The sequence below is a fragment of the Trachinotus anak genome, unplaced genomic scaffold (assembly GCF_046630095.1).
Source record: "Trachinotus anak isolate AG129_WGS33_773 ecotype Australia unplaced genomic scaffold, CSIRO_AGI_Tana_v1 ptg000021l, whole genome shotgun sequence".
NCBI classification, from domain to species: domain Eukaryota; kingdom Metazoa; phylum Chordata; class Actinopteri; order Carangiformes; family Carangidae; genus Trachinotus; species Trachinotus anak.
Window position 1 is genome coordinate 16803219 of NW_027273872.1, and position 12050 is coordinate 16815268.

The 12050-nt window shown below is 38.1% G+C and overlaps 1 protein-coding gene across 1 annotated transcript in view; it reads left to right on the plus strand.

Annotated features, from left to right (window-relative positions):
* The window catches only part of LOC139637913 (collagen alpha-1(XXIII) chain), a 117181-nt gene extending 107985 nt beyond the window's left edge, over positions 1-9196 (plus strand). The window contains exons 16-30 of the mRNA XM_071506892.1: positions 80-124; positions 247-324; positions 2779-2823; positions 2968-3012; positions 3150-3230; positions 3322-3375; positions 3697-3771; positions 3879-3905; positions 4000-4059; positions 4140-4211; positions 4318-4344; positions 4475-4528; positions 4805-4891; positions 5583-5621; positions 6414-9196. Coding sequence (XP_071362993.1) covers positions 80-124; positions 247-324; positions 2779-2823; positions 2968-3012; positions 3150-3230; positions 3322-3375; positions 3697-3771; positions 3879-3905; positions 4000-4059; positions 4140-4211; positions 4318-4344; positions 4475-4528; positions 4805-4891; positions 5583-5621; positions 6414-6464 — 840 coding nt within the window. The 3' untranslated portion in view covers positions 6465-9196. The remainder of the gene's footprint in view (positions 1-79; positions 125-246; positions 325-2778; positions 2824-2967; positions 3013-3149; positions 3231-3321; positions 3376-3696; positions 3772-3878; positions 3906-3999; positions 4060-4139; positions 4212-4317; positions 4345-4474; positions 4529-4804; positions 4892-5582; positions 5622-6413) is intronic.
* Positions 9197-12050: the final 2854 nt, after the last annotated feature.

Genomic DNA, 12050 nt, shown 5'->3' on the forward strand with positions numbered 1-12050 from the left:
TTTTACATTATATCAAGCATGTTAAATGTCTAATGTGTGAAAAGGTTTTACCATACATTTGCATATTTGCATCACACAGGGTGACAAAGGGGAAATAGGAGAGCAAGGACCACAGGGACCCATGGTATGTGTATTATCCAGTGGGTTTGCCCTCTTTAACCACTCAGTTATTGTATTGAACACATGTATCATGATTATCTTAAGTTGTGTATGTATATCTCATTCACTTTTCCTTCTCTGCCTCAGGGTTATCCTGGTGAAAAAGGTGCTGCAGGTTCCTCAGATATCATTGACTTCAATGGGAGGCTCCTAGATGCTTTCCAGGTGAGTAATATTAAAGTGTTAATGAAACCAGACTTATGGTTACATGCATAAATTCCATGGGGTATTTATCTCAAGTAAGGAATCAGGCAAAACTTCCAGAAATGAAATTTGCTTTTTGTTTTTTGTTTTTTGGTTTTTTTTTTTTTGAAACTGCAAAACTGAACATGTTGCTATTTCTTCTTGACAGGCCATCCACACCATCAGTGTTTCGGTAATCTGTTGTTTCTGCATGGTTTGTGATCAGTAACTAACAAAAACAATAACGCATAGATTCACACAGAGTTGCATATGCACACATCTCATGTATATCCATTTCTTATCCTACCTGCTTCAGCCAGTGGATCTGTGTGTTTTTGTAGATACGTTCTATCCAGAACTACAGACTTTAGATGTATTGGATGTCACTCTAGAAGCCACATCTAAAGAGTATCACTCAATATGTTGGTTACTAGTCTACCAGGCTCTCTTCATTTGGGATCAAACGTACTGCCCCAGTAAATATAGTCCAGCTGTTCTGTTCTATCAGATAACATTAGCCTAAAGAAGCATGCTTAATCATGCAGAATAAATCAACAGCCATTGTTACATTGTGGTGAGTGTGTTTTCATGCGATGCATCTACTGCATCTACTGTGCCTCACAAGATGCGTGGCTGTAACTTGCTAAAGGTCAGCATGGTGTATTTTGTCTGTGTATTTGTGCCATTTCGCACTTAGTTGTTGCACAAGGGGAATGCATTGGAGATGACTGAAGAAGAACCCCTCATAGTTGCCACAGTCTCAGTTTCACATCTCTCTTCATTCACAAGACCCTTTGATTCTACCATGTACCGTGCTACATGGTAATAACAGATGGCTATCTCTGCAGTGGGGTGTGTATTTGATTAAAAACCACTATGAACCAAGTCCCCTCAGGCCTGATCTGAAATAGGCTCCTGCATGCAACGCTGTAGACAGCAGTGTGAAATAGCTGCAAGGAAGTCAGTGAAAACATGAACCTGAGATCTTATCAGAGGGTGCTTGCCAGTGTGGATCAGCTGGCACCAAATCACATACAAGGTATCCGCTAGAGTTATATTCATGGAGCAGGGAAGGCTCATAGGCCACCCAGCCTTTGTTATGATTCATTCACTTGTTTGTGTGAAAAGCTGTAATGTTTCCATCTGTGGTGAAATCTTAGGTGATGATGACTTTGGTTTAAAACCGTGCTGACACTGGTTCTTTGTTGCTATCATTAATTTTACAGCTTTTGGTGTAATTATTTGCATGAGTAGGCTCTACTTTCCAATGATGGAATATCTTAGATCAAACAGTTGTTTGTAAACATCTGTTGATTTCCATGGCTTTAATGGAGAACAATCAAAAATTTAGTAAAACAAGGAAAGAATCAGCATGTACACCTCTGGTAGATAACATGGTTTCCCTTTTTATTACTTCAAGATGGCTTAGGAGTTCAGAGGGAGAAGCAACAAGTTTAACATTGTGGACGAGGAGATTAAGGAGCGTAAGCTGTCACACATCAGACAGCGTTGGAGACAGCATGAGATGAATATGGCGCGCATGTGAAGCTATTCTTCATCCACTGTCGGTGTTACATAAAGGCACATGAATGTTTTGTTTCTCCTCTTGTCCAAATCATCCTGCATCAAAACAATCAACAGAATGGAAAATGATGCCAGGCTATTGTGTAGCATAAACCACAGTCAGTGCTGTTTTACAATCGCTGTTAGATAAAATTGCTTCAAGTTGGTTGTGATCATGAAACAGAGTTTGTTTACTGTCAGGCCCGCATTGTGAAATCCATCAGCCTTGTAGTATTTTTTTGTGTTGGCTCCAGTTTAGGCCTTATGGCAAAATTCTGCGAGTTCCCAGATTTGTACCATTGTGGTCAACAATGAAAGTAAACAGTCACATACTGTGTATACATATGTTCATGTGACTCTCCTGGAAATGACAGTTCTAATTAAAGTGGCTATAATCTGTATTTTTATACTCAAATAAATGAATCACCTGAATCACAGTGATGAACACACAGAGAATTATCGCTAACTCTGCACTGCCCCTCAGCTCTATCAAGCTTTATATCTGCTTTAAAGTCTGTTTTTTTTTCCCAACCTGAAACTCTCAGCGCTCTCATCAGCAGTGTTTTCAGATGAAAGCACCAACTGTTCTAAGCACAAAAAGCTCTACACACTCATTGTTGGCTACCTGCCCAGCACTAAATGGCACACAGAGTTAAAGACTTGCTGGTGAACATAGGGGCTTAAAAGTATCAACTAAAAAGGTGATGACATGCCAGTGTTATGTTTACAGCTTGTTACCACTGCCCCCTAGTGGCCAAGTATCAGTTATTGCAGGTTTAAAGATGGATAGATTGTAATGCCGTGTGAAAAGAGACACATTACAAAGTTTATCTGAATATCTGTCAATTTATGTCCCCTGTTGTCTCTCTCCAGGGCCCACCTGGACCACCTGGACCTGCAGGTCCTCCAGGGGAAAAGGTAAGGCACCCACTAGTCCTCCTACCAATGCACTGTACAGCCATTAACCAATAGTGTTGTTTGATGAAAACCGATGGTGCAGTGTTAAAGCCAGTTATATTCAGCACATGTGTGGGAATCTTTCCTCACTTTGTCTTCCTCCAGGGTGAGCTTGGTTTACCTGGTCCAGCAGGAGTTGATGGAGAGAAGGTATGGGTGCAAAGAAGCAGAAATTTACATGCAGGCTGATTAAATGCTAGATATGTTTGTTTGAGAACTTGGTGTCTTATTTTTACCACTCCTCGTTATGATAAATATGAGATACACTCTTAATTCTTCACCTCCAGGGACCTAAAGGTGACTTGGGGGAGACTGGACCACCTGGCGAGAGAGGGGAGAAGGGGGAGATGGGGCTCTCTGGGCCTGCTGTAAGTAGTTGCAGCAAACATATTTCTCTGACATACAAACAGTGACAAGTACATAAACAGCTGGAAGTTCATCTTGCTCTTTGTGGGTCAGGGTATGGATGGACAGAAAGGAGAGAAAGGCGACTGCAGATTGGATGACAACCTGGTCAGTGAAACACACACAAGAACACACCTAAGTTCATCATAGATTTGTGCGGCCACAGGCAGTCGTCAACTTAAAGGACTATGTCAGTGATGATGGTACAAACAACTCAAGCAAGTTTTGATTGTGCGCTAATTGATTTTTGTTGTGAAAATGAATTTAAAAAACTATGGAAATGTTACATTCAGAGATCTGATACTTGGCCGTGTGCTTTTGGGAAAGTGGTCATATAAAGTGTACATGATTTAGTTGAAGAGCTGGACTTTATGGTCCTATATGAATTTCCTGCTCCTGCCTGACTCTTGCGATTTCAATGGTTTTCAGGTTCAGATGATTTCCCAACCAGGCCCACCTGGCCCACCTGGCCCACCAGGAGTTCCTGGGTCCCCTGGATCCATGGTGAGTACTTACAAAATATATCACTATCCCAGTCCTGGTAGAAAATAGTCACATTTATTATTTGCTCCTGTAGCTGTCACACACTCATAGCAAACAATGCTTTTCAGGGGCTGCACGGGATGCCTGGTCCTAAGGTAAGCCAGCAAGGCCATGTGTCTAGTACAATCGGTATATGGTGGGGGTTATGACATGATGTTTGGTACTCAGCCTTCCTGTGTTCTAATGCAGGGGGAGCCTGGAGTCGGGATGAAGGGAGAAAAGGGGGACACTGGAATGCCTGGACCCAGGGTAAATGACACGGGGCCTTTATTATCATACTGTAATAAAACACAAGATAAGCAATCTATAACAATGTACTTTAACTGCAGGGACTAGATGGCCTCCAGGGTCTGCCTGGATCTGCAGGGTTAGTCGGTCTTCCAGGTGCAAAGGGAGATAAAGTAAGAACACGTTCACCTCCATAAATGTGTTTAATACATTCATTTTTTTTGATTGCGTGGGTCTTGAATAGAATTATGAGTCATTTGTGTCAATATTTGTTTGTAGGGCAGACCAGGGGAGCCTGGATTAGATGTGAGTTTTCTCAATGAGAAGATCATTTTCATTTGATTCATTCCATTTGATTTTTCATTTTTTAAATGGAACTTTAACCCGTATCTAGTGATAAGCTACCTTCATGACCCATTTGTGCTTCTATGTCCAGGGTTTCCCAGGTCTGATGGGAGAGAAAGGCGAGCGAGGGGAAAGAGGCGAGAAGGTTGGTACATAACACAGAAATAAATTATATATTATCCTTATTAAAGCACAAACAATTATATATTTAGTTCCTCTAGGTTATTGCAGCAGTTCAGTATTCAGCAAATCATACGTAATAATACTTGACAACAGAAAGCTTTATTTGATATCTTGCTGGACATGTAGTGATTCTGCCACTTTAAATACCTAAACAGGCTGTATCTGCAGTTAACTGTATTTTGTGATATCTTCATGTGTGTGTCTGTGTGTGTCTAACTGCTGCCTTCTTCATGTCCAGGGTGACAGGGGAGGAGTGGGAAAGAGAGGGCTAAAGGGCCAGAAGGGAGAGCAGGGTCCTCCAGGCTTGGACCAGCCTTGTCCCGTGGTATGTCGCAATCACACACACACACACACACACACACACACACACACACACACACACACACACATGCTACAATGCTATAAATTATTCCCACTTTCCTCTCACCTTTTACACATTCAGTATTTCCTTGCTTTCTGTCATTTTCCATGCTTTTCTCTGAGTTTCTTCCTCAATGCTGTCAATGTGTAACTGGCTCTTGCTGACAGGGTTGTGATGAGACTAAAGGTCTGTCTGGGGAGGCAGGGCTTTCTTCCCCTCCAGCTCCTCCTCTTCCTCCTTCCGGCCCTGAGGCCCCCTGTCCTGTGGTACAGTATCTCTGCCTCCTTTCTCATTTCTGGTTGCTATTTATTTTCTAGTCAACCACTTTTGTTTCCTTTTTTCCTTTCTCTCAAACTCTGTCATGCATCTCTGTCAGTCACCAACCAGAACCTGATGTATTCACTTCACTGCAGTGGTAGTCACAGTTGATAAACAGTGTCTTTTGGCTTTTTGACCTTTTTTGTATTCTCTTTTGCTTGAATTTGTGTTATTTCCTGCTCAGTCTCTGACTCAACACAGCAGTTCATTCTTAAGGAGAGCACATTTTATGCAGTTGTTGCTGATGTTTAAATCAGCAGCCTGCAGAACTACATGGTGTGTTTAAGCATGCATCACTTGACATTTTCTGTTTTTTTTTTTAACTTTCTATCTGCAGGGACATGATGGGCTGCCCATACCAGGCTGCTGGCACAAGGTGAGTGTTAAGAGTTGTCATACATTTTAAAAAAGCATAGTGTGAACTAATGATATTACTAGCCTTTGATTAAGAGACAGCAACGGGCACAGTTAGAGAACAGCTAACATTCAGATTTTACACTGAGATTATTACTCATGGATTAGCAGCATTGAATTCATTGCTTGACTCTGATTTGACACAGGGGCATTTTGTAAGTATATCACAGTGTGTGAGTTTGTAATTGTGAAGTGTGAGTATCTGAAGGCAGCACAAAAGCCTTATGGTTGGATTTTTTGGTTTGATACACTACTAATAATCAATCCCTGCTCTTCTTCTTTTGCAGTGATGACTAACAAGCAGCATGGAATCTGTACATATTGATCTGGTATATATTGCAACTGAATAGTACAACAAACACCCCACTCCCTTTTTTCCCTTTTTTTATAAAAACATTTACATAATATATTGAGATTTTTTTTTAACAAGGACATTTTTGAGTCTACAGTATTATGAAAACTTTTTTAAACTAGAGATCCAGTGTTGTTGAGAATACAGATGGCTTTTGAAGACAAGAAACTGAAGTGGCAGTGGGACTCTTACTTTGAAGGACAGTCCAGATGACAGTGTTGGAGTGGAGGATTGCCGTACTAACAAAGTCTGACTTGCTTGTAATCATGAACGCTGTTTGAGAATGACAGTGTGTGCACTCATCTGGTCTCGAGGATGCTGAGCTTGGATGGACGGACAGATCTCTTGGCAGATGGTGGTTGTGGGTCAGTGCTCTCTTCTCCTCTTTGTGTTTTCTGAAAGGAGGAGATGTCGAGGCAGAAGCTCAAACGCAAGCGTCTCTCTCAGCCCTGAAGGGATACGGGGCCCGGTGGAGAAAGGACACATTGACAGTCAGAGAGCGTGAGGGGGCAGATTGGCCTTTATGAAGCACAGAGAGCCATGTAATGCCTCAGTGTCATACTGAACACTCTGATCCTCTATTACGGAAACTCTCCAGGAGGGGGCGACAGAGAACACTGGTTTTCCACATTCACCTGGGGAAGAGAAGACATGTATGTGGCGGATGAAGTTATGCAATAGTTTGATAACCAGTTGAAGTCATTTGGGAAGCAATGATGTCACTGGCACATGAGGAAGGATTTACTGCACAGATACACTGAACATGTTTTGGTGATCTCTTGTATGGATCTTTAGCAAAGGTTTTCACTAATTCAATGCATGATCATAACAAGACACAGTGTTGTTTAGCATCCTGTCAACTTGTATGACTTGTGGTCCCTCATTGAAACATCAAATGACAGTAATTTCATTTTCATTTTCAATACGCAGTCTTTAATTGTCTTTCCATTGAACAAGCCACTCAGAAAAGTCAGTAAGTCGACCTTTTTTTTTTTTTTAAGGCTTACACTTGCTGCAGTGGTGAGTTGTGTGTTGTTTTGTTTTATTCCGTTTATATACTTATCAAGTTTTGTCCAGTTACATTTTGCATTCCTGTGCATCGACATGTTTGTGGAATATATAGAGAGTGAAACTTCATGACCAGATTTGAAGGAGCCATTCACAGTATTCATGTTCAATCAGTGTTTCTGTGTTTCAACCAGGGAGCCGATCAGCTCCAGCATTAGTCTGGGTCTGTTTTATTTGCCTTAACAGATGATTGCCAATCAAGTTCTTTTCTTAACAGTGTTCAGCGTGACCGATAATTATCTTTTAATCACAGATGAGGACATGTTTAATTACTGTTGCCATTTTTACTGTTGTAAGTTCTTGCTGCTGACTTAAGTGTGTGTTGTTTGTTTGATATTTTTGAACCAATATTAGTCATTTGGACTGAAGGACTAACAGACTAAAGTATGCAAATTCAGACAAATGTAAACACAGCCATTGATTTGTTTTTTGTTTTTGTTTTTTGTTTTTTTTTCTTTGTTTTTGGTAATTATTCATTTTAATTCAGCAATACACCTTAGCACAGTGGTTTATAATTGTCAGTTATGATGCATATTTTTTGTGTGTTCTACCACAACAAGTTTCAGCCTTTGTAATACATTTTTCTCAGATGGAATAATTTCTTGGTGCTTAAATACTTTTACAAACTCGTATATACCTGTTTAAAACTCTATTCTGCATACACATACAAACCATGGATGGTATAACAACCCTCATGTATACAGATACACATTGTTTAAAGAAATGTAAATGTAGTGTACTTCACTGATGTAGCATTAACTATTGTCAAATATTTACATGACACAGATTACATGGAACTACGTGGAATCATTTTTTTGGTTCTGTTTACATGTGTGGAATTACATTTACATTAATTGGAAATGGTATTACTTTTTCTTAGTGGACATTGACGCTTTTTTATACAATATAAATAATATTAAGCAGTCATCTTTTTTAAAGCAAAGCATATGATCAGGTTAATCCCAAGTCATGACTGACTTACAATATTTTTATTTTTAACCTGAATATGAACATTCACAATATTTTATTGGTTGATTATCTTCAGTAACTATCAGCATGCAGGCTGCTAAACATTTCTAATTCCAATTCTTGCTCACAACCAAAACACTGCATCATTTTCGAATCTTACACAGTAACATGAAGTAATATTAAGGTTGTTCATCTAAAATGTTTAGGATTTTAGATGGGATCTTCAAATTTATCAGAGGAACACAAATAGATAAGTGATATGTCAAAATGTGTAAGTGGAATTTGATATTCCAATTTCAGTAAATTTCATGCAATGTAGGAGGAGGACAACAGAGTTGGTTCAGTGCTGAATTCAGAAAATACAGTACATTGGTAATACTGATTTCCTCTTTGTAATTAAAAATATCCACTAGCTGACTTATAAACTGGCTCACGTCATGATGCAGGCCACATTAAACTGCACTGCATAGTTCCTGTAAAGATCCTTTTACACTATATCTGCAAAGTGCCAAAGCTGCTTTATTGACGTCACACAAAAGAATTTCCATATCAGTGGGATAAACTTGGTGTGAAGTTCTGCTCTTTTTTCTTTTTTTTTAACTTCAGAAGGGTTTTGTAAGCGATATAAGTGCATCCTTTATTAAACCTATACAGTACAACATGTTTATGAAGTTAAGGGTATTCTAGAAACGCTTTCGATGGAACAAAAATCTGTAAATGAGTTAACAGATTAAGCCGACAGAACAGCTGGCATACAAACTTTATTTGAAAATCCTGTTGAGTGAGAAATTTTATTGAAAGCAGAATGGTTAGACTGCAAGTCACACAGGTCTTGGCATTATTTTACTGGAATCTGATGGTTATCTGTCACTTAACATTATCGTATGTGTTTATTTCTTTTGCAGATTCTATCAGTTTCAGTTTTAAGGCTTAATGAAGTCAATAAATGGCACAATATCTGAATACACTTTGGTGTTTTAGCAAATCGTATATTACAGTATTAGCTTGACTTTGTGAGAATGTTTTTCGGTTGTGTATTTGGTTGTAAAAGAATTAAGCTATTTTTGTAATTACTTGTCTAAATATGTATAACTTGAAATCTGGTTAACTAAACATGTAGACTGAAATAAACTCTCTGGTTTATGGTTTCTTGTCCATTAAATCATATGTAATCATGTATAATTATTTGTTTCATTGATTTAATAATAATATAACATCAAGTCAGTCTTCTTTTGAGATGTTCTTCCAACCCAACACCTTATGTTCATAAAATGCAGAGACACAAAGCATAGACATGCAATAATTAAAAAAACGGCTTCAAGTATAAAATTTGATTTTATTATCCTAAGAAGGAAATTAATTTGGTCAGGTGCAAAAATACACAGAAGCTGTACAAGTGTAAATTAATGGAGGTAAACCATAAAAAACATAAATACAAGACTATGCTCCTGTACATTAAAGATATACAAGTTCTTTAATGCATTAAACACAAAGGAGCAAACAACACAAAACACAACCAGACACCAATACACCACAGAGGAAGGAACCTGAGCACGTTATCCCGTACCATATGGAACATGTTAGAAGGGACGACAGCTTCCTCACAGGCTGGGTCTCTTGCAAGTCTGAAAGCAATCAGTCTTATAATTGAGCGAGGTCAAAGAGAAGATCCTTCACTATTTTCCTACCAGGCAGTGTTCCTACATGATTTCTAAAGTTTGACAATCTCTTCAAATGTGTAACACTTGCTACTATAATCTGCCTGATTAAGAAACACGTATTATCTGACATTTGGACAGAAAACTTTGACATGGGTTAATGAATTTACATCATGCAAGCAGCTCTCTGAGGCTCATTCACTATCTTAGTTAGTTCATTATCTTAGTTAGCATGCTAATATTTGCTAATTATCACTATAAACAAAGTACATCTGAGGCTGATTAGTCATTAGTCTTACAGCTAACGGAAAGGTGCTCATCCACATGGTGGTAGTGGCAGCATCAGTGTGCTCAGTAAGCAACAGAATTAAAAAGTTACTTTAGACCGTGTGACTCAAATGTCTATGAGGAAAACAGATATTGGTGTGTTACCCTTTAGGCCAAAATAAGTGTGCTTTTAATTTTTGAAATCTGACCAAACATTTTCATCATTTGCATATGTCCTCTATTGTAACAGCTGAATGAGCTCATTGTTCCTTAGACTAAACAACAGGTTACACAATTGGTTGCAGTTGAGCCATGCAGGAACATTGGACCACAGGCACCCATCATTAACATCGGCTTGAATTGTTTACAACAGCTCTGAATGTCTTGTTCTTAATTTAGATAATTGCAGGTTTTAACAAATGACTTCAGGGCTACATCTGTGGTCAAGAGTTTGTAACTATTAGATTGGTGGCACATTTGTTATAAATACTTCCATAATGTGTACCCCTCAAGGTTTATTTGAGAAATATTCTAACTTTGAATTATTGACAAGACAGTCAGTTCCTGGGGTTATTAATAAACAGTTTTATCACGCTTTTACAACCTTAGAGGATTTCAATTGTTATATGCCTTGTTTGCATCATAATATGGGTTTAGAAAACACTGAATCTGAATTCATCTAAATGGAGACAGTTTTAAAAGTGTGCAATCTGATCATGTCTTTAAACAGCGTACGCTGATAGGTGGGTGTGACATTATCGTGACATGTTAAAAGTGCGTTTTTTACAGACATTTTGACTGAGGAAAGGCACAGTTGTTACAAACAACATTAACAATGGCTCCATTCTTTCCACGTACCTCTCAAGTCACGTCAGTGTAACAGTGAGCCAGCATGCACAATACCAGGACCGTGAAAGTGAAGCAGCTAAATGGAATTCAGCCACCACTAATTTTATTATTTACCTCTGTGCTCTCTGTGACAAAGTCAAAATGTCTTGGGCTAAGTTGGATGCAAAGTAATTTTAATGTCTTTTGTATCATCACTGTGTCTCAAGAACTTGTGGATAATGACCAGTTGGCTTTTAAAACTTCAGATACAGGAGGAAAATTATAGAATCTACACATGTATAATTATATTTTGCTGCAATGATTATATCGCTCACAAGATATTCCACCTTTTTTGTTCTGCATAAAGATTACAAAAACAATGTTACTATTGAAAAGTTGAAATTTTGGTTTTTGGGCACAACCATTATGGATCTCAAGTGGAGATTGATCCAAAAATTTTAATGAAAATTTAAAGGTTAAATAGCAGCATTACAAAATCTACAGATTTCAACATTAAAATTTAATATTAAACATCTTTAAATTTATTAAATGGATTGTGATAAAAGTTTAAAATGCACTTTTTTGCTTTTGAGTATCAGGAAAAGTTCAGTATTTGGCTTGAATTTTTAAAATGTCAATACCAAAGTAGCCTACTCCTACAATACTTTTCTTATTATTTCAATCAATGTGATATTTACCTATGATGATGATGACAGGATTTCTGATGAGCATCTGGCCAGTTTGTTAACCTCAAAGTACTATGAGTACATTTAAATGAGTAGCAGTTTCTTTTTTCAATCGTGGGAGTGATATCACTGTTTTTGGGTTAATTCCCCATGAGACCATTTTATATCAGACTTTTCTCTCATACGAATTAAATGCACAAAAAACACCCATTGTCATGTGTCAGACCAACAAAAATATGTTCTCGTATCAATGAGTAAAAGTATGGATGTATTATTATTATTTTATCCGTTTTATTATCAGAACAGTATGTACAAGAAACAAATAAAATTGTACACAAACACAACTGTGCAGCCAAAAAAACAAACAAAACACTATTTGCATATAACATTTAATAAAAATGCTGTGTGTTTTCAGAGCACTCTTATTTCTAAGGTCTCTCATTGTGGTGCGATATTCTTGACAAAAATGTTAAAAATCTAGTTTGGAGTGAGTCCATTTCTTCTTAGAAATGTGGGACAGAAGGACACAAAGAAAGTTTACACAAAGAAAATAAAAACTGTGT